General features: G+C 35.3%; 1 protein-coding gene across 14 annotated transcripts in view; it reads left to right on the top strand.

Moving 5' to 3' along the window:
- PAN3 (poly(A) specific ribonuclease subunit PAN3) overlaps positions 1-22660 on the top strand; it is a 110446-nt gene that overhangs the window by 2074 nt on the left and 85712 nt on the right. For 10 of the 14 annotated variants that reach the window (XR_010383698.1, XR_010383697.1, XR_010383702.1 and 7 more), the window contains exons 2-5: positions 12782-12903; positions 13987-14053; positions 15915-15985; positions 19948-20061. Coding sequence is in view for 9 of the 14 variants with exons in the window: in XM_064493242.1 (XP_064349312.1) it covers positions 12782-12903; positions 13987-14053; positions 15915-15985; positions 19948-20061 (374 nt within the window). In the remaining 5 variants the exon portion in view is untranslated. The remainder of the gene's footprint in view (positions 1-12781; positions 12904-13986; positions 14054-15914; positions 15986-19947; positions 20062-22660) is intronic. The other 4 variants (XM_031465809.2, XM_031465811.2, XM_031465805.2 and 1 more) reach the window with 1 other exon arrangement.

Raw genomic sequence — 22660 nt, 5'->3', positions numbered from 1 at the left:
TTTTTGCTGTGGTGGGCTGGATTTTAGTGCAGTATATTTCCTGAGGGTGATACGCTAAGAAGATTAATTTGTAACTTAAAATGTTTTGTAAAAATGGTTATCTTGTTTGTGGAATGTTATCACTTTTGAGCAGCAACTTTGCATTTTCAAGGTAAACTTGCTGAGTATATTGAGTTGTGGCTCAAATTAATGCAAGAGTAATGTTTGATTAGTAAGCAATTAAACTGAACAGTAGTTTTGTTACCTACAGGAGGAAGCACTTTCAGAAATGCTGGGATTTGATTTATTACATGATATTTCTAGGATTTTATAATCACAGAGGTAGTAGATTTGGGACATGAAAGATAGGACAGGTGAAAATGGGAGGTGGAGGAGAAATACTAGCGATGGCTTGAAGGTGGGGATCCTTCATATATCTCAGAAAAGGGAAATAATTGTCTGGGATGTAGGGTCTTGAGAGGACTGGCAGGAGTGGTAAGAGGCATTTTAAAATTAACATTTAGTCATTTAGCAGTTATTTCATTAGGTAACTGCATTATGTAGTTGGATTCTGTCGGGCTTGAATGAAGCCTAAGTCTCTTTTCTGCTGTAGGCTTCTTGGTAACTCAGTGGTACAGGTTGTGACTCCTTAAGAATGAGATAAAATTGCCTCGTATCACGAATGGCAAGTCAAGTTGTTCAGGAATCAGGGAAGTGGATTGTGTTGGTGCTTTGAATTTTTATACTTTAATTTTTAGCCTACTTTCTACATTTTATGGTATTCTTATCTTTTGAGACAGACTTTTTTTTTTTAATAGAGGTACTAGGGGTTGAACCCAGGAACTCGTGCATGCTAAGCATGTGCTCTGCCACTGAGCTCTACCCACCTCCCCTTTTGAGACAGACTTGATTTGTTAATTAAGTGTATAAGGCAATTAAAATAGACAACACACTCTAAGAGGTGTTCCTGTTAGGAGATATTTGAATTTTGTTAGCTGCTGACCTGATCATGTAGTGTCACTGAGACAGTTTTATTTTGCTTTTACTTATTCCTTTGCTCTTCTTTAAAGTAAAAATGTACAATATTTCCTTAGCTGAGAGGTCATAAACAGATTTACTTTGATAAGCGGGCTATACCTGCAGAAATATTTTGCTTGGGCTCCTTGGGTATCTTCTAGGTGTGTGTATGTGTTTTAAAAGCTTTTATTTGAAGCACACGTACCCAAGAAAAAGTATACCAATCCTCAGTTCTTGGAATTTTCACCAGATGAACACCTACTTAGAACAGGACACAGATAAAGAACTAGAACATGATCGGTTCCCCCGGACGCCCCGCTCTTGCCCCTCCCAGTCACCACCCTTTCCCAAAGGTAACTACTGATTGCAGACACCACGTTCTAACGTTGTGCATTCATTTTTCACTTTTTCGAGCTTTATAAGAATGGAATCAGATAGTGTGCCCTCTTTCTGTGGGCTGCTTTCTTTCAGCATATTTGTAAGATCTATTCATGTTATGTAGGAGCAGCCTCCTTAGTCTCATTCCTGTGTAGTGTTACATGATATGAATGTACCACATTTTACTTTCTCATTTTAGTGGGCAATGGAATGTTGCCAGTTTTGTCTATTAAGGATAGCACTGTTTGAAAAATTCTTGAACATGTTTTTTGGTTCAAGTCTACGAATTTCTGTTGGATCACGTGGGAGTGGAATTGCAGGCTTGTACTGGGGCATGTGTATATTCAGCTTTGGTAGATGATGCCCGACGGTTTTCTGAAGTGACTGTGTCATGTTTACGTTCCCTCCAGCAGCGTATGAGAGTTCCAGTTGCTTCACATTCTCCCCAACACTTCATATTAGCCATCTTAGAATTTTAGCCATTTTGGTGGCCATAATTTATGGTATAATCTTGTGTTTTTAATTTGCATGTGTGTGGGTTGTAATTTAATTAGTTGACAACATATAGAACACCAGGAGATTTAATATAGAAATGTGGATTTCTGGCTTCCTTTGAAGGGCAGCTCTTATTGAAATTAGGACTGTTGATGGGGTGAGACTCCATATTTCCTTCTTACTGACTGGGTGACTTTTATATGCCTGGCTCCTCTTGGTAGTTGAGTTTTTGACCCTTGTTTTAGTAATTCACATTTGAGGAATTGTTTTGTTAGTGTTTCAGATTGTGTGTGAAAACTTTAGAGGTAAATGCAAGAGAAAATTTTATACTTATTTTGCAAACATTGGAAAACTAAAGCACAAAGGCTTTTTTCTTCTTAGTATAGTTTGTTGCAATGATGTTTCAATCTCGTAAAGGAACTATACTTTCTTTGTTACTTATTTATTGTCTATACAGAGTATTATGTTTTCTTACTTCCAGCTCTTCTGTTGACCTGGCAATGTAGTAAACATCTTCTGGCATTCAGGATTGTTGTTTGGAAAATAAGTTTATTTATTTATTTTTAAAAGCATTTACTTTAAGTCTTTGACATTTCATATTTCTGTTGGACTTGGTATCTTTTAAGGCTTAAATGTGGTTTGATTTAGGTTCAGCTGAATTTTTGATTCTTTACATTTTAATGATGTAATTTTCATATTTTCAACTAGCTAGACTTTTCATCTTCAAGTTCATTTTTTAGCAGCTAAGGTATTATGCCAATATTTGTATTTTATGTGCTTACTTTATTTGAAACTCAGATTTCTTTTATTTTACCAAAATAGACATTTTTAGTTCCACTGATTTAGTTAGTAATGAAGGCTTTGCCATAAGACATATTTAAAATGGGCCTGGTTCTCTTATCTGCTGGCTGTGTGATCTTGGGCAAATTTTTAATTTTCAAGCTTCAGTTTTTCTCATTTAAAAAAATGGAGTTAGTAATAGCGCCTATTTCAGAGAGGTGATAGGATTGCATGTGTCCCTCAGAGCATTGCCTGGCACGTAGTGAGGTTTCAGTCTTAGTTGCTGCTCTTATTGAATATTTACTACTAATAAGCCTACAATTTACCTGTGCCTTTCCTTACCTCAGCATTTTTGAGAATATTTTCAAGACTAGTAAAATAGCTACAGATGATTGAACTGTGGTTGTCTGCCCAAATGGAAGAAAGCAGGGGATAACTTGAAGTTCATGTACAAACTCTGGAATGTATGATAAGGAATATGGCAAAACTGTTTTTGTTTAAGCCAGGATTACGCTTGTCATCCCACGACCCTGAATCAGCTGACAGAGAAGCAAGTACTGGGAATTTGCCAGGAGGAGAGCTGGAGTAGGTTTAAACATTTTTATTTGACGATAGAGTGGATAACTAACACTTATAACACCATTCCTTTCACTCTTTTAACATTAGTGGCAAGCTTTGATCTAGGTGATAGAAACACAACATTGAATGAAACAGAAGTCTGCCCTCATCCCTCATGGAGATTGTATTCTAGTGGGGAATACAAATGCGTGCATAAGTTAATATTAGATCTTGAGAAGTTTTAGGAGGAAAGCTTGAAGCTTTATCAGAAATACTCAAAAAGGGTTGTACTAACATAAGTCTCAGTAAGAATCAGTTAACGAGTAAAACTCTTCTTTCCATGAAAGTAACAGTTGAAACGACCCTGTGAGAAGAGAAATTATTGCCAAAACGTCTTCCTGTTTTTACCCTTTTATAGAATTTTTCTTTTCTTTCTTTCTGGTTTTTTTTTTTTTTAACTAACTTTCTATTTTAAGGTAACTGTAGAGTCCCATGCAGTTGTAAGAAACAACACAGGAAGAGCTTGTCCTATTACTGTGTTCCCCCAGTGGTAACACCTTTCCTAACTGTAGTGCAGTATCGCAACCACGCTGATTGACAGGCCACTTACCTTGTTCAGATTTCCCAAGTCTCATTTGTACTGGTGTGCATACGTGTGCATATTCAGTTCTATAGAGCTTTATTGTGTGTTTGTGTGCCTGCCAACAACCAAAACATAGAGCAGCTCTGTCACCCGCAAGTGGCCCTTTTGTAACCCTCCCTCTCAATCCGTGCCAACCACTAATTTGGTCTCCATTTCTATAATTTTGTCATTTCAAGAATGTTCTATAAATGGAGTTATGTAGCATGTGATCTTTTGGAATTAGTTTTTTTTTTTTTTTTTTCCTCAGCATAATTCCCTTGAGTTTCAGGCAAGTTCTGTGTATCAAGAGTTTGTTTTTCTTGCTGAATTTTTCTTTTTTTTAACATGGAAAATTTATATCTATCTATTTTGAAACAGCTTTTTTTGGTTTGCTTTCCTCTAGGCATATCTGCTTTTGTATACAAAACTATGAATATTTAGAGTACCTAGAAATATTTTAAAAATCTATTTCAGTGTTGAATTTCATTTACTTAATTTAGCTTTTAAGCTATAAAAGTCAAACATTGTAACATTTTCATTGAAACAGCAGTAAAATTTAAAGTAAACCAACCTCATCTTATTGCCTGGGGTTAATCATTATTAATAGTTTTTGTGTGTGTAGCCTTAATTATTTCCTAAGGGCCTCATCTCCAAATACAGTCACATTAGGGGTTAGGACTTCAATATGTGAATTTTGGGGGGAAACATTTCAGTCCATAGCATGTGCTTGCATAGACACAGTCAAGTTTTGTAGCAAGTTTCTTACATTTATTTTTCCTTATTAACTTACTTTATATTCTGTTTATCAAGTAGTTTTTTGGCCAAAGCTATATAAAGGAATATGATAAAATATTTGTTTTATATATTGTTATATAGTTGTTAGCAAATCAATACCTAGAGTATTGGTGTCTCCTTTCAGTATATAGGAATTACTACTGGACTGGGGGTCCTGAGGTTTTGATTTTAGTACTCTCTCTTACAAAATAACTTTGTGATCTTAGGCTAGTAATTTAGTCCCTGTGGAAATGTATTTATTTGTCTGTAAAACAGGAGAATGGGATATGGTACATGATGTCTAAAATTCCTTCAGCTCTAAAATGTTTCTCTGCTTCTAAATGTTTGTGTTCTAGAAAACAAATTATTTTATGTTCAATCTTTGGAATTCATCCTCCTCCCTTCCCAACAACTTTTAAAAACATTGACCTCTCAGCAGCTTAACTTTGGGGCAGAGCATGCTGATCTCACTTACCTTGGCTGAGTTAATTGGCATGTAGATAACAGTCTTCTAAGAAATAAAACCTCTCCCTTTTTTGATGTCTTTTTTTGGTATCTCTTGCTTTTCCTTTAAAAAATAAAAAATATTATTCCTATTTTTCTCAAGCTAGTTTTTAATTATATTTTTAATATTTAAAATTCCAGCTTTAGAAAAATAGGAACAGTATCTTGTTTTTGGAATTGAAAATGTACTACATGCACTGGTTAAAAATTTAAATAGCACAAAAGGGTACACAGTGAAAAATAGTCTCCCTCCTTCCTTGGTTCCCAGATCCTTCTCCAAAAGACTGTTATTCTTTCCAATTTATGATGTATCTATTCAGAAATATTCTTTGTACCATCACTATGTTTGTATTTCCTATCTCTTGCACATACCAACACATGTATACATGTGTGGGCACACATGGAAGCCTAATGCTCTTTGAATGTTCTCACTGAATTGCATATCTTGTAGTTTGTTCCACATCCACACATAGAAATTTGCCTTATTCTTTTTAACAGCTGCATACTATTCCACTGTATAATTCTACTTTTCTCTTTAGTGGATATTTAGATTGTTTATAGTTTTTTGTTATTACCAATGATGGCACAAAGCTGTTATATCTTAATGTATTATGTATACTGATACATAAGTTTATGCAAAATATGATATACACAAATGGTAAGGAGCATACAGAATCTTCAGCAATCTGGTTCAAACTTGGTTCATTAAAAGAAAAAAAGAACTGTGTAGACAAGTACAGTATGATCTCACGTACATGTGGAATCTTAAAACAACCCAAGCTCTTAGATATTACAGAGAACAGATTGGAGGTTGCCAGAGGTGAGGGTAGGCGGGGTAGGTGAAGGTAGTCAAGAGGTACAAACTTCCAGTTCTAAGATAAATGAGTCCTTAGAATATAATGTACAGCAATACTGTATCATATGTTTGAAAGTTGCTAAGAGAGTGGATCTTAAAAGTTTCCATCATGTGAAAAAAATATTAACTGTGTGGTGATGGATGTTAGCTAAACTTATTGTGGTAATCATTTTGCAATATAAACATGTATCAAGTCACATTTTACATCTAAGACTAATACAATGTTATATGTCAGTTATATCTTAATAAAAAAACCTGTATTTTACACACCGTTAGCTGAAAATAAGATGTTTGAAATAGTCATCCATCTCAAGATTTTCCCCAGAAAGAAATTTTTCCCAGTGGCTTATATATCTAGAGATAGTTATGTGAATCACATCTTTTGCAACGTAATAAGCTAGTATTTGTAAATAAGTCTCTGGGGGAATTGCATTTGTGTATTTAATAAAAGACTAGTGTTACTATTTAATAGTCTTTCATTGTTTGTCTACATTCTTAGTATAGATACGTTAGACTACCTTCATAGATTCTAGGTGGAGCTGGAAGAGCTGGCAAGGACTTTACATTGCATTTGGCTTAATTATTTCGCTTATTTGTTCGTAAACTTACTCTGTCTATTAATATTGCTGTTCCTGAATGTGACTGTATCTTTTATTGAAAGGATGAGATCGGGGTGAAGAAAGACAAATGGAATGGGACTGTTTAAATTCCGTAAGTGACCTTTATGGTTCCTAGACTTCCTGGCAATATGTCGGCTATCTTGAGGGAGAGTCTTCTTGACAGAGACAGGACAGGGAATCTTACTCCTGTCCCCAAGGCTTGGAAAAATTATCAAGGCAGCTTTTAAAGTTAAAGTTTTAGCAAGGTCCTCTGACACATATTGTAAAAAAGATTTAAATGTATACAAGTGGTGTGCTTGAAAAAAAGATTATCTAAGCTCTCAACTTAGTATAATTTGGGCTAAAAGTGGGGATTCATTCATTCATTCATTCATTCATTTAACAGACATTTATTGAGCACTTACTCTGTGTCAGGTACTGTTTTAGATTCTTGGAATACATTAGTGAATCACATAAATGAAAGATCCTTTCCTTTGTGGTCCGGTCCTTACATTTTAATGGGTAAAGTTGACAATATTTATAAATACAGCTCCAGTAATTTTATAGTATGTTAAGAGATGACAGGTGCTATTTAAAAAAAAAAAAAAAAAGCAAAAAACGACTTCTCATTTCTCAATAAAACATGGGTTTAGATGATCTTAAACTGATATTTTGCCCAAGGAATAAGCTGGTTTTAGAAATGAAATTTCTCCATTATTAAATTCCAAGTCACTTTACTGAGAAAACAATTAAGAACAGTGGAAGACTTTCAAAACATTTATTGCTTTGTTGTCAGCTTTTGATTGTTAGGAAAAGCAATTATCTTGGCATGGATCCCAAACTAAAACTGTCTTTTATTGAAAGACATTTTTCAGTAAGTAATCAGACGGGCAGTACTAAAGATTAAGTAGCTGCAGCTGAGAGTCGTTAGTTATGATCAGGCTGGTAGTCAGCTCACCTGGGAAGGCCTTAGTGTTGTCGTTCCCTTCAGAATCGTGCTTGCCGGTGTTTTGCAGCACTGCAGTTACTTTCTGATTGAGGAGACTAATAATGTGTATCTTAAAAAAAATTTAATGTTAAAACAGTGTACTGTATATGCTGTGGTGTGGAACAGTAGGATCTTAGCTGGCTGCTTGTTAAGCCTCTTGATTCATCTAAAATTGTTGGTTCAGGACTTTTTATTTTTGTTTTTGCTATAGGCATTGCTGTGGCTAATCTTGGTGCAAAGGTAGGATGACTTCCGTAAGGGCCAGTTTGCCAGATAGACCTTGTGGCTTTTAAAACAATGCCAGCTTACCTCTCTGGAGGTCTGGTACTTTGTGCAAATGACTTACTCTTTAGTAAATGACACAGCACATATATAACTGGGCACTGACTGGGAAACTTAATTTAATTATCAAACATTTCCTGAACACCTCTGTGCCAGATAGCATACAGGTGTTGGGGAGTAAGAGATGCATGGTTCCTTCCATTTATAAATGCGTGGCCTAGTAAAGGATTTTGAAATGGATACATTTTGGCATAGTATGATATGGTATAGATATAAAATGTGTAACAAACACTGTTCAGGGATGTTTTGGAAGAGGCGTTATTTCAACTGGTTTTTGAAAGATGTATGACGCACACATGGTAGAAGAGAAGGGCATGCCAGGCAGATGAGAACAAGGACGCAGGCTTTGAGAGAAAGCATCATACATGATTTTGTTCTCTGGTCCTCTAGTGTGGTGAGTAGGCTCTACTATGGAGAGTGGTGTCAGAGGACAGATTGTGTGGCCACGTTGTGAAAGCCATTCTGGGCTGTGCTGGTGAAGTGATGAGGTCTGTGTCTTAAGAAGACACTTTTTTTGGGCTTCTAAAGGTGGGAATAGGGAAATCATTCAGATTAGGCTTAATAATAGCTGGAAGGAGAAATACTAAGGACTTGATTTTGGCAAGTGGAAATGAAATATAGGGGGCATATTTGAGAGATTGGACAGAGCAACTACTTGGGGGGGTTGGATGAGAGAAAGGAGCTAAGGATAAACTTTAACTTCAAAGTACTTCTCACATGTCTAGTTGGAGACATTTAATAATAGGCAGTTGTAAATGTAAGTCTGGACTTTAGGAATGACAGAAGTGGAATGTGATTTTTGGAGCCTTTGAAGTACGACTGTTCTGGTTTCAAATCTCATCACTGGCACTGCCGCCAAAATGGTCAATGAATGATGTACGTCTGAAAGGACTGTTGAGATTGTGCATGTAAAGCAATACATGGTGACTGGTATTAGTTCATATCTGTCTGTCTATCTGAGCCAGGAATGAATGTTTCAAAGCAAAAGAATGGAATTCAAGAGGGAAGTATTGGTCTAGGTAGATCACTGAAAAGCTAAGTACTTGAAACATATTGTTGGCTCTTTATGGAATTACTTCAGTTGGGTTGTGGTTTAATATTATGTTTTCTACTTCTGTTGAGAATGACTATAAAGTGTTTCTGGAAATCTTCCTTACAACTGTATTGAAGATGCATTATGTTAAGTGCACCATATATAAAAATCCTTGTGACAATTTCTCTAAAGAGTTTAGTACTAGCAAGTATGTTTGCTCTAAGAAATTGGTGTTATTTTATCAGGTGAGTTTTTTTTTAACTTAAATGTTTTCTTTTTTATCTTGGCCTTTTATAAACTTCTGAGCATACTGTTCATCTGAAATATTTTTCTTTAGCCTATGTTTTTGGTTTAATGGTTCCCATTTTAATCTTTCATTTTTATTACATGACTTTTTTTTTTTTTTTGACTTAAAGAACAAAAATTTATTGTCTTAACAGTTTTGGAGCCTAGAAGTCCAGGATTAGGGTGTTGGCTGGTTTAATTTCTTCTAAGGGCTGTGAGAGATTATCCGTTCTGTGTTTTTCAATTAGCTTCTGGTGGTTTGTTGGTAATCATTGGTGTCTTTGGCTTATAGAAGCATCACCCTAATCTTTGCTTTCATCTTCACGTGTGTGTGTTTGTGTCCAAATTCTCCCTTTTTATAAGGTCGTAAGTCATATTGGATTAGCACTCACCTTAATGACTTCATCTCATTGAATCACACCTGCAATAACCCTGTAGCCAATAAGATCACGTTCTGAGGTACTGAGAACTAGGACATGAACATAGGAATTTTGGGAGGAGCACAGTTCAACTTGTAACAGTTGTTGAGTAGGTAGCACAATGAGGTAGTGCACATAAAATGCCTTGGACATTTGACATATGATCAGTGCTCTGTGCTGCTGAGGCCTCACTTCTCTCTGATAATCACCCGTATTGGATAATGATGCTTCAGTGTTGGGTGGGGAGTTTAAAATGTGGAATTGATCTCATTGTGGCTCTGCACAGAAACTTTATTGCGAGGATTGGAAATACAGTGTTTGTAGTCATTAATTACTGTTTTCTCATACTTCCCTTGGACTTTTTTCTTAGTTGATTAGCTTTGAGGGAATTCCAGCTCTTCAAACAGATCAGTATGTCCTGCCCAGCCACCTGCTTTGGATTCAAGTCTTTTCTTCCAGATGACTCCTGTGGGTTTTGTAACAGATGTGTAAAATGTTCCAAGCTACCATTTCACTATTTATATTTTAAAAAACCGTAAGAAATTTCCCATAATGGATTCTATACAAAGAACATATTAGTGTTTCATTAGAAAGTAAGCTAACCTTTACAAATAAATTTATAAATAGATAAAAGTTTTAACCACAAAAAGTAACCACTTGGCACCTAATAATGTCCAGGTGTGCCAGTATACTGAATTATCCACACAACGACACTGGAAAGTAGATCTTACGATTTCCGTTTTACAGAGGTGCAAACTGAGACTTAGATTAAATATGCTGTCGAGGATCAGTTGTTGGCAACTGACTGAAACAGACCTTGTGGACAGTTGTATTTTCTCAAAGTCTGGTCTGTGCTCATTCCACAGTCAGTAGAGAAAAGGATGGTGTGAGTGTCTCCTGAGTGGTCAGAGGAGCGCCTGTTTCTTGCACCTGCATCCACTGCTCTGTCTCATAGCATCTCTATCTCCCTGCCTCATCAGAAAAATGGAGGCAATATTATCAATGAGACTTAGATTACATTGTAATCTTTGATCTTTTGGAAACATCTGTGTAAGGTACTCAGTTTTCTCCCAGATGGATACATAGGTCTTAAGTCTATTTACTGAATAATCCCTTTTTTCTTCACTGATCTTTAAAATGTGGCTTTACTGAAGTACAATTTACATACTATAAAATTCACCCATTGTAGATGTACAGTTCAGTTGTTTTTAGTGAATTTACAGTCATGCAACAATCACGATTTTTACAAGAACTTTTAAGATACTGTTTCTTTGCTTTTCATAACTTTTCATTGATGTTTACAGGTAGATGGTGTGAGTCTCAATTACAGATGATGGTATAATATCCATTTTACAACATTTTGCCCAAGACATTGTAGTCTAGATCTAGTAAGTGGCAGAACAGAGACTCAAACCCAGCACTTTTAGGAAATACTAGAGTAAGTTGAGGACAGATTGGTGAGGGCTTTTTAATGTCATGCTAAGAAGTCTGGATTTCATCCCTTAGAATGAGCATTGCCAGCATCTTGTCTGTGTTGTCCTAGTTGGCAGAGGAGAACCACTCACTATTTTCAGCGGGGCTCCTTTTGTTTTTTAAAAAGTATGTTCTATGGAACTCCAGTCTCTCAAGCTGCTCCAGAACTTAATTCTATTAGTCTACTGTTGGTTGGAAGCCTTAATTGATGAAATAAACAGTTGATTAATGTATTTTCTTCTATGTTATATGTATTATATACTGTATTCTTACAATAAAGTAAACTAGAGAAAAGAAAATGTTATTCAGAAAACCGTAAGAGAGAGAAAACACATTTCCAGTACTGTACTGTATTTATCGATACTGTAAGTTCATGTCATCTGTTAACAGATGAATCATTTTATGTCAGTACCTACATCAATATATATGACACAAAATACTAGAGGTGTCATACATTTTACTAACACTGGACATTAAAGATGAAAAGATAATGTGAAAAGGAAATTCATATTTATTTATAGGTATAATTATTGTGCATTGATAAGGAAGCAGCAGCAATAGAAGTGATACGACGGCTTCACAGTAGCCTAGCCTGTACACTAATGAATGAATGGTTATAAAATCTCTATAGCACACAGTGCTACAGACATGTTCATAATATAGCATTGGAAATGTTACTTTAAAAAAACCACTTACCTGTGCTGATAGGTTGATATGCGGTTTCTCCAGGTAGGAGAGAGAGAGGCACACTGTACAGTAATGTAATCCTTTAAAAGCAAAGCTATATAACAGTGAAAAAAACCTAACACATTGTTAATGTTATGTTAACTATCACTTACCTTATGCCTGTGTAGGGAAAGACTAGTATCTACATCTACATATATTCTGTGCATTTATGACATACCGAATTTTTTCTTAATTTTTTGATATTTCTAGGCTATGCAGTTCATCTGTGAGTTTTTCAAATTGTCATAAATCTCCAAAAAATTTTCCAATATATTTGTTTAATTGGATCCATGCAATTCAAACCTGTGTTGTTCAAGGGTTGAGTGTACTCACCAGGAAGTAGCATCTAAAAGGTACTGTCCGTCGCTTTGTTGATGTATGGTAGATTATTTTTGCAGTTACAGTCAGTCATTCTCTACTGACTATTCTACCCTAGAGCCAACCAACAGCTTGTCTGTATTCCTCAGCTCTGTCCCATTGCTACCACTGGAGAATTGGTTCTACTGAATTGTGAGTTAATGGGAGATTGCTGATCTGTTTCATGAGATATGTTATGAGAAACAGTCCTGAGGAACTTGTCTCTGCTTAGCATATGAAGAGTCGGGAGAAATTGCAGTGGTTTATAATCCCCTGTCCTCTTGCAAAGTTAAAGAAAACTTAATGAGAAAACTACAGATGCAGTGTGGTTTGTTTCTTCATGTTGTGCTTGGTGGTTCTCAGGTGACTAATATAAAATAGCTATCTCTGTGGGAATAAAATTATTCAACTTGAGTATTGTTTAACAAATTTTTGGAGTTGAGCCAGTTTTATTTGGTTCTGCCTTTTGTTATGAACAAGTAAATAAAAGTAAGTGTGACAGATTTGAGACTTTAAAACTAATTTGGAAACAGAGAAACGACATCAGTGTTCTGTGTTTTTAAATAATTTAGACTTGGATTTTCCTTCTCTTTCAGTTCCTGGAATAGATGGAGGTGCTTTGACTGATACGAGTCTCACAGATTCCTATTTCAGCACCAGCTTCATTGGCGTTAATGGCTTTGGAAGTCCTGTAGAAACGAAGTATCCCTTGATGCAGGTATTGTTAGTGTGAATTTATATGGCACTAAATTTTGAAGTTTTTCCAAAGAGGGAGACATGTAGAGTCTTCGTTTATCCCCAGATTTGTTTAGTGGGAGGTGGAGTTTTAGGAGGTGTTGAGGAGTGGGGTGTACAGGTAAGACATCTCCTGTAGGTTTGAGAGTCAGGGTGAGCTTTTAAGAGTGGGGTTGGAGTATGTAGAGAATAGCTAGAAAGAGACTAGTTTCACGCCTCTGTGTGTTTGTGAGTATGGAATGATGGCCTTTTGGGATAGTGAGACCATAGAAGCTGGGGAGGGTGTTAAGAAAACATGGGACATATTTAGAGAGCAGAGAATAGCCTAATTTTATAGCATTTGTAGAGTGTACAAAGGCTCATACGCATTGGGAGAGGATATTAGAGAGCACTTACTGACTTATACATAGTCACTTTACATCTTCTCGGATGGATATTGTAATTTATATTTTATGGACAAGGAAACGTAGTTGTTATGTGTCTTGCCCAGGCTGATAAGTTACGGAAGTGCAATTCAAAATAGTGCAATTCAAAACAGACATAGAAAACAAACTTATGGTTACCAAAGGGGAAAGGAGGGGAGGGATAAATTAGGAGTTTGGGATTAGCAGATACAAACTACTATATATAAACAATAGATAAACAACAAGGTCCTATTGTACAGCACAGGGAACTATATTCAATATCTTGTAATAACCCATAATGAAAAAGAATATGCAAAAGAATATATATATGTATGTATAACTGAATTGCTGTGCTGTGCACCAGAAACTAACACAACACTGTAAATCAACCATACATGAATTAGAACAAAAAAATAGGTCTGTGACATTGGTTTTAAATACTTGGCTAGTGAGTAAAATTTTCATTTGATGTGTTAGAGTATTTAGAAGTTTTCGCATAGATGATGGTAATCCAAGCAGCAACGTTTATAGGAGGATTAGAGTGTGATGTGAACCATGGATTGGAGGGGAAGGTGCAAAAAGGGTCAATTTTAGCTTAACTAGTTGAATATTCTTAATTCTGTATTCCTCGTGATATTATGTATTTATATTTTATTTTTCAGAGAATGACTAATAGTAGCAGTTCCCCAAGCCTTCTAAATGACAGTGCCAAGCCATATGGAGGCCACGGTAAGACTTGGTCTCTTTTCTCTCTCTCGGACTCTGAAAATAATATGTCCATTATAGAAATTTTGAAAGTTATTGATAGATAAAAGGAAGAAAATAAGAAAGATGTTATCTTTACACTCAGAGATAACCATTAAGATTTGGATATATGCATACACACACATATATGTAATACATAATAATACTTAAGTATATAATAATACTTAAGATCATATTAAATATACTTTTAAATGGTAATGTGAGTGTTTCTTGCTCATTATAAATTGAATTTTGTTGTTTATTTTCATAACTTACTTAACTAATTTTGTTTCTGTTCTTTTTTAAAAAAAGACTGTTACACTCCAGTATTGGACTATGTGTATGAATCTGTGTTCATGTTTTGAGTTACTTCTTTTGGAACATTCTTAGATGTGGAATTGTTGTTTCAAAGATTATGGACATTTTTAAGGTTTCTGATACAGAATTTCCTTTTTGTATCCCAGTTTACAAACAAGAGTATCTTTCTGTATCCTGTTTTAAAAGTAAATGTTCAGTAATTAAAAAAAAAAAAAAAGTAACAAATGAGTGTTATATTCTCTATCAGTAAAGTGTTAACAATTATTAATAATGATGAAGAAAAGAATTTGCATTTATTTCCTGAGATAGACATTTTATGTGTGTCAAGTCTCTATCACTACTTGGAAATTTCAACCTTTGTTCCTTTGCTGTAGGAAAAAACCAGCATTTTAATACTGAATAAAATTATTAGAAACTAATGTGTAGTATTATAATATTTTGGCATGCCCATAGAGTTTATAGGCTGACTTTTAAATGATCTCAAAGGTAGCGTAACGGATGAGTAATACCTATTTTTAAGAGTCTTGAATGTGTAAATTACACAAAAATCTTGTCTTTTATTAGCATTATTTTATTAGCGTCTTTCTCTTTGTATTATTAGTTATATTAAATTAAAGCTAATTCTGACGAAGAACTAGACTATGAAAATCCAGACGAAGCCAGAGAAATTAAGCAGCAATTTATATGTACTGCGTTATGAGGAGATCTAAGGTTCCTTTAAGCAAGAACATTTACTATATTTTGTAGGATTTCATAGGTTATTTAGTGAGAAACAAGATTGACTAAAGCTCAGAAATGAAATGAAAAATATTTTAATGTATATCATACATTCCTTCTCAGAAACCCTTCTGATTTGTTAAGTGAGAAACAATTTAGAGATATATTTTTGTTTGTAACTTTTGGCCATGGAGTAATAGAGCTTTGAACCTATTCATTCTTTGGATTTCATGTTATATTGTGAAGTATATAGTATTTCCATCTTTAAAAACTTAATTTACCTTATCTTTTTACTAAGAATATCAAATATCTGGTGATAAATGTAAAAATATGGACAATTCTGTAGGGTAGATGGTTTTAGGGCCTTGCCTAAGTATGAAAATCTGTATCCAGTCACTCAGAGTGTGTTTGACTTCCCTCCCCTCACCCCACCCTGTTCTTATTTTTCTTATCATTTGGTCTCAGGAACACACACTAAAGGTTGATTTCCTTTCTGAACACATTCCTAATAACATGGTTAAAAGTCATTTTTTTTTCCTGTTTGATTTTTCTTTTGGTTCTAAGCAAACAGATGCATCCTAATCGATATAGCTTCTGAATAAATGTGTACTGAATATTGGCTGAATGACCTGTTCGTGTCTCATTCACTCAGAAAATATTTGAGCTTCCACTATGTGTTAGGCATTGAGTTTAACTATTATTGTGGTATATGGCTTTTATTACTATTTTATAAGCATTCAAATTAAACATTTATTAGATCGGTAGGTTTCCAGAGTTGTCTGTTTGGAAACTTATGTAACTTACCTTCCAGATCCTCTAACTTCACCTGCTTCATCCTTGTTTAATGACTTTGGTGCCCTCAACATCTCTCAGAGAAGAAAGGTAGGTGAGATGGAAACTTATGTGAAACTAAATGGAATGTAGTGGGGATACTGGGATGTTTATGTGATGGTCAGTGTTCTCTTAAGTTGGGGGAGGGCTGCTTATGAGCTGTAATACTTCTCTTGCTTTTTGTTTACCTTTTTTCTTGTTGCATATCTCTTACATGTAGAATTTTATTTGATCTCTGTACATGAAATAGAGACATTCTATGTGAAGGGATGAAATCCTCCTGCTTATTTTTCCTCATTTTCTTTATCTTGGCGTATTCTGTTTTCAAGGTAACATCTGATGTAGTGCTGTGGTTGCTGTTACGTCACACATTGTAGGCATATTCATCATCTGTTAACTTTATTTTCTGACTGCTTTGTTTAAACTTCAAAGATTTCTCCCCTAATTTAAACTCCTCATTAAACTTAAAATAGTCAACTATTCATAATTGGCCTCACTATTTAAAAACAGTTTAAAAATCTCTTCATATTAGAAATTTAATTTTATTTGGAATTGAGGTTGGTAGACCATGAATAGGTTTTTAAAGACTTTATAGTATATTATAGTTTGATGCTTTTGAGTCTTAATGATAATCATTATGTTAATAATAATTGTAATCTAGAGAAAGTGGTGTTTTGGTTAAGGTCAGTAGCACCTAAAGATATTCAGGAGATTGGTGGAGATTAGAGTTATAACTAATTCAGATTTGTAAGTAATAGGAGAAAAATCTGGAGGAAAAGAATACTAATTTCAGAGAAGTGATATGAGCTTATGATGCTTTTAGGAAGTGTCTGATCAGAGGGTTGGATAGATAGAATTTCAAGAAGACTAGGTGTTTTGAAGACCAAAAATTATAGGCTCAGGTACAAATTACATCAGTGCCTCATGTACCTAGTATTATCTGCATTTTGAGACATAGATGAGAACAAGGAGGTAATTACAAAATGCTTTTAAGCAACTGGAATTGTAGCCTAAAATGTATGGGTTTTAATTTGATTTTGTAGACTTCCTTATAGGCTCTCACCAAGAACACTTTTACTCTTGCTTTAGGTACTGTTCTCATAAATGGGGGTGTGTATTTCCTAACCCCCAGAGTAGAAGTTGCATAGAGTTGGACACAGCGAGACTCATTGGGGGTGGTGAGCAGGGATGGTAGACAAAGCCTCTCAGTAAGGAAGGAAACGGTCCAATGCTGAAAAGCAGGTACAGCCTAGAAATCAGGTTATCTGGAGCTATTCAGGATTGAGGAAAATAAAAAGCCCTTAAGTAGTCTTAGGGGTCCACCAGTGGTTTTTTCACATTAAAAAAAATAATAATCAGTTAAAGTGATGAGTAGCATTTCTGATGTATGAGTAGAAAGTAAAAGTGGAATGACAAATACACATAAATATTTCTTAATGTGAGGGTTTGATGGACTGCATCTTAAAGTTGAAACATATGATTTAGGGCTACTGACATTTATTTTTGAAAAAGAGTAAAAATCTCTGGAGATTGGGAAAAGGAGATTATAATACCCATTTAAAAAATTTATTTTAGTGGAGGAAAATAGTAGAAGGAAATGTTACTACAAGTATGACCCCTATATTTGGAGAAATATTAGAATATATCCAAACGGAAACAGATTAGTATAGTGAAACAAGTACTTCGCTGCAATGTTTGAGGTCCTGGATCTCTAGCTTTGTGACCTTGGGCCAGCTTCCTAGGCTGTAATCTTCACATCTGTGAAATGACGAGCATGGCTTGGGTAATTGCTGTGGTGTGTCTCATCTCTAGAACTCAGTGTCTAGTTAAACTAAAAGGACCTGCATGTTAGCCTCTACTTCGAAATTCAGGACTCATATAGTATATTTTTGAAGGACCATATTTTCTTGCCATTTACATTTAAAATATGTAGAGACATAGAGGTCCCCCCTGCAACACATGTGCTATATAAAGTTAGGAGTCTGTGTGTGTACAGGCTGCATATATTTTAAAATTGTTAATGGTTGAGTTGAGAAGGTTTAAAATCCCTTTATATTAGACATACTCTTGGCATGAGAGTACTGCATGCTGTGAATTGAAGGCATATGGGAACTTTGTCTATTTTTCTTTTGTTGTAGTAATTCATGTCAGTTTAATCATGTAATTATAGTGGAAATAACTCAAATTTATGAAAATGTTTAATCGTAATTCCAGGTTGATCTAAGCAGGCTATCGTGATTACTCAGTGACATTTTATTTCATAATGAGTTTGGAAAACAAGTAGTTAAGCCTTACTTAATACTATCTCATAGCTAGTTAGCTAAGTTATTTTCTGAAAATCTCTGTTGGCCCAATCCCTGGGCCACGTATGCTGCCTTTTGCGTGGGATCTGTGAATTATTTGGATCAGATCAGTCAGATATTTTTACTGTAGGCAGTCTTACTGTGAGCTGTGTGGAAAATTTAAAAAGAATGGGGTGATGTTTTTCCTGCTTTCCCCAAATCTGATTCAGGAGACAATGCAGGAATCTTCTAGAGAACATTATGCAGCAGCGCGGTGACCGGTGCCAGTTAAATGTCTGATGACTGCTAAGTAGCAGGGAGCTCTCTGGTCAGAAGCATTTATGGAGAAAATAGGTTTTGAGTTGTGGTTTTGAAGGTGAGGAATAAGAAGCAAAGATATTAAGCAGAAGGTTCTGTTTGATTACTAGTGGAGAGTTGGAATCTTCAATAAATTTTAAAATTCTCTTCTATCATAGATGAGCTAAGAAACTGTGGCTGAGGGCCTTGTATCTATTAGGACTTGTTAAAACAAAATGTGTGATGTGAAAAACAGTACAGAGAGGTTCATAGCCATTCGTCTGAGTTGACTTATTGTTGTTAGATAATGTGAAAAAATTCTGAAGAGTTGTGTGCTGAGAATTTATGCCTGCTGCTCATAGTGTGTCAGGGGACCAGAGCTAGTCCATGAGTTGTACCTGTCTGTAGGGAAATAAGTTAAAACATTGAAAGTAAATGTTTAGAAACTCGTAGAACAACTTGATAATACTGCAACATCTGAATATGTCATCATTTTTCTAGTTATTTCATTTTTATTTTACAGAAGTGTAAGACCATGATGTATTGGAAAATTTTTAAAAAAGTAATCCCCCACAGTTGATATTTGAGAAGCACTGAGTTTTACATTTTTTATGTCAGGAATACATACATACAGATAGGAAAATAACTATTATTTGAAAATGTGTATAATTATTGTTGGCCAAGGGTGGTGGTGGAAGAAATTGAATTATGGCTATATAGTCAGTGGGAGAATTAAGCCTCCCAAAACACTGGAGATGGAGTTTTGTTGAAAATGAGTTAATATATTAGAGATGAATACATTTGGAAACCTTAACAACAAGGTAGGTAAAGTTGACAACTGGAATGACAGCAAAAGGCATGAGATCAGAATCGCTGTGCATCACAAATGTGATCTAGACAGCAGGAGAATTTTCAGTAAGAAATCCTCTAGGAACAAAGTACCTTTGTAACAAAGTTAGATGTAGAGATACAGATATTCATAAAAGTAGTGATGACATCTTGCTAACTATTCTTGCTAAGGTGTGAGTTTGTATGTAGTGCAGCCACAGGTGACTGAGACAAATCTTAGGCAAAATGAGAAGCCCTTAGTATTTGTGTCTGCTGCCCTTGGCTTCCCTTTTATATCCTTCTTGGCCCTTTGCCCTCTATTTTAAAATCTAGTCATTTTCCTATTCAGCTTTCTCCCCTTCCCACATTAAAGCAAAACGGTTCTGGTGCTTGTCTGTTGCGTTTCTTGTTTTAACTGTGCTTTAGTGTGATGTTTCAGTCAATAGGCAGCTTTACCTGGGCGTTTGCATTTTATTTCTAATAATGGGATAACAAATTTCTACTTTCGTAAAGTTTTTAGGCGTTAATAACACGTTAAATTCTTTGGCGTTAGAGGACAGAGGCTTGTGAAGTACCATGTTTGTTTCTTCTGTCTTGATTTTTAAGCTCTTTGTTAGGGCGAGGGAGGTGGGGTCACGAGAGGCTGCTTATCTACCGCGGAGGCGTACTTGTGAGGAGACACAGCTGGTGGAGGCCTGCTTCTGGGTTATTCTGCTTGAGGTAAAAGTTTACTAACAGCACTTTTTTCACTTCTTTCCCTGTTTGATCTCAGTGTGGACCCTCTTTCCCACTGTACTCCAATCTTAAGAGCATATGTCCCCTTTTCTACCATCTCTATTACAAAATTTACTGATGGTATGTATCATACATTTTCTAATTAATCTGACATTTAAAATTTTTTGTGTAGCATTTCTGTTCTAATGTCTTTGAAAGATGACTTTTACATTTCTACTTTAGGGAACAAAGTAGGAGTAACAAACTGGAGAGTTTTATGGTAGAGTTCTTCTATGGAGAAAGCTAAAGTAAATTTGGAGAAATTAATAGAATTATGGTGTAGACAATCTGGGGTGTAAATCATGCCTTAATCCTTCTGGTGGTTAGGCTCATTTTTGAACATGGAACCAAGCATTGATCTCAGGGGAAATAAAAGATGAAAAAATGGAGAAGATATTGAAAAATAACCAAAATCTTAATGGGAATCATAATCTAAAAATTCACTTGTAAAACCATTTTTTAAAATTTTATGTATGTTCTCAAATATTGTTTACTTAGTATTCAGTTTTTCAGATCAGTCACATTAGTGTCTTTTACCCATGGGTATTGTGCAGTGAAGTTTCTATGGAAAATTGTGTTTAGAATTCCAAATTAATACACCAGGAACGATTCTTCTTTTGCTGGAATCAACTAAACCTACATTCACCTCCATTTGCTGCACTGTGGGATGTGCACTGCCCCACGTCGAGTCAGATGTAGGTGAGCTTGTGGACTTAGGATATGTCTGGGTCCCTTACTGAAGCTGTAGACTTGTTGGGAGTCCAAGTTCCTGTAGGCGGGGTCACCGTGGTTCCTGTTCATAACTTGCTCAGAACTGCTGATGAGTTTTCACTTCTCTCAAAGAGCAAACAGTTAGGAATAGTTATAACCCAGTGGTGATGAATAATGATCTAGATTTTAGGGTTTGGAGTTGGATGCCAGGCAGTCCGAGTTGAATCCCTGTATCTTCACTGATTACCTCTGTGTCTTTAAGCTTAGTTAAATCTTTGTTTCTTCATTTGCAAAAAGAATAGTACTTAGTGGGTGCTGGGTAGAGTTGTTCAGAGGACTAAATGAGAAGCTCCGCTGAGCGGTAGCTGTTATTGGTGATCTTTGGTCTTAGCCAAACCTTTCTAACCTAGTCTGAGAATTGTTAACTATTACTAAACAAGTGAATATCTGTTGCTGCTCACTGTGGGTCAGGCTGCATTTGTACTGCCCTTTGGAAAAGCCATTCTCCTGTAGTTGCTTTGAGGATGTCCATCTTCTCTTTGAGGTGTTCTGGCCCCTCCTCCCCCAACATTAATGTTTTGCCTCCTCCTCGACATAGTTGTTAGCTTTTCGAACATATACTCTTCAAATATGGTAAAAATACATTTGGAATTTTCTCACGATGCAGTGGCAAATAGATAGAAACTCGATTTCATTATGTTGACAATAATTTCCTGTATCTGTTTCAGGTTATATGATATACTTAAATAATTCTTTTATAAACTTAAATTTATTATATTTTATTATATTATTTAGTCACTCTGTCAATTCTTTGAGAGGTATTGTTTTTTCTATTTTACAGATTGGGAAATGGAAGTTTTGAGAGATCAAGTAATTTACTTGGAATAACGTAAATAATATTTAGTTAAATTTCAGAGAAAAACAAGTCTATCTAGAGCAATATGAGAAGGGTAGGATGACTGAGTCTTCTGTAAGGTGAAAAATGAAGAGGTGGTGGAGAGATGCCGCTGGAAACGCACAGAGGGGAGATAAAACACTGATCTTATGCCTGCCTTTTTTTTTTTTTTCCCCATTTATGTGATTATTGCAGTGTAGGTTTCTGTAAACAGTGTAAATTTCTAGGGCAAGAATACACAATTAAGCTTTTGATGATGGGTAATTTTTCAGAAATGCTGCACAAATTTATATTTATACTCACGGTTGCTGGTTTTTCTATAGCCTTGAAAACACTGAGATGTAAAAGGCTTTCATGTCTTTGTCATTTTATTGTTTTACTTTTAAATTTGATTACCAGAACTGTTGAGCTTCTGTGTTTATTGACCTTTGGTGTTTTTTCATATCTTTCACTCACTTTTCTGTTGGACTGTCTTTTTTAACTTGTTGTCAACACTTGGTATATTAAGCATTTAAGCTGCTTCTATCAGATGCTTCCGTTTCTCCCCCCATTTTGTTTTTGGTCTTGAATTTCATAAGTAATTCATGCCGTCAATTCTGAAATGTCATACTTAACGCTGATTGTCTTTTATTAGGTACATTAAGAAAAGAGGAAAATATTAAGCTCCTTTTTGTTAAAATAGCATGATAATTTCCTGTCTGATGAGCTAGTGATTTTTAAACTGAAGGGACTGTCACTGTTTTTATGTAAGTTGAATCCACTATCATTTTTGTTGCTAATGGTCTATGTAGTAATCAACCTCCCTTAGCAAATGGATACGTTCTCTCCGGTGCATTTTAATTGTCAGACTTAAATATGGTATTCTTCCTGTTGTTTAACTCCAGTCTCTATTCTTTTCTTAAAATGATAGATTAGATTAGATTGAAATTTAGTATGATA

This window comes from Camelus dromedarius, chromosome 13 (genome assembly GCF_036321535.1).
Source record: "Camelus dromedarius isolate mCamDro1 chromosome 13, mCamDro1.pat, whole genome shotgun sequence".
In the NCBI taxonomy this organism is placed as follows: Eukaryota; Metazoa; Chordata; class Mammalia; order Artiodactyla; family Camelidae; genus Camelus; species Camelus dromedarius.
The sequence above is the reverse complement of the archived record's forward strand: the minus strand, read 5'-3'. Positions and strand labels throughout refer to the sequence as shown.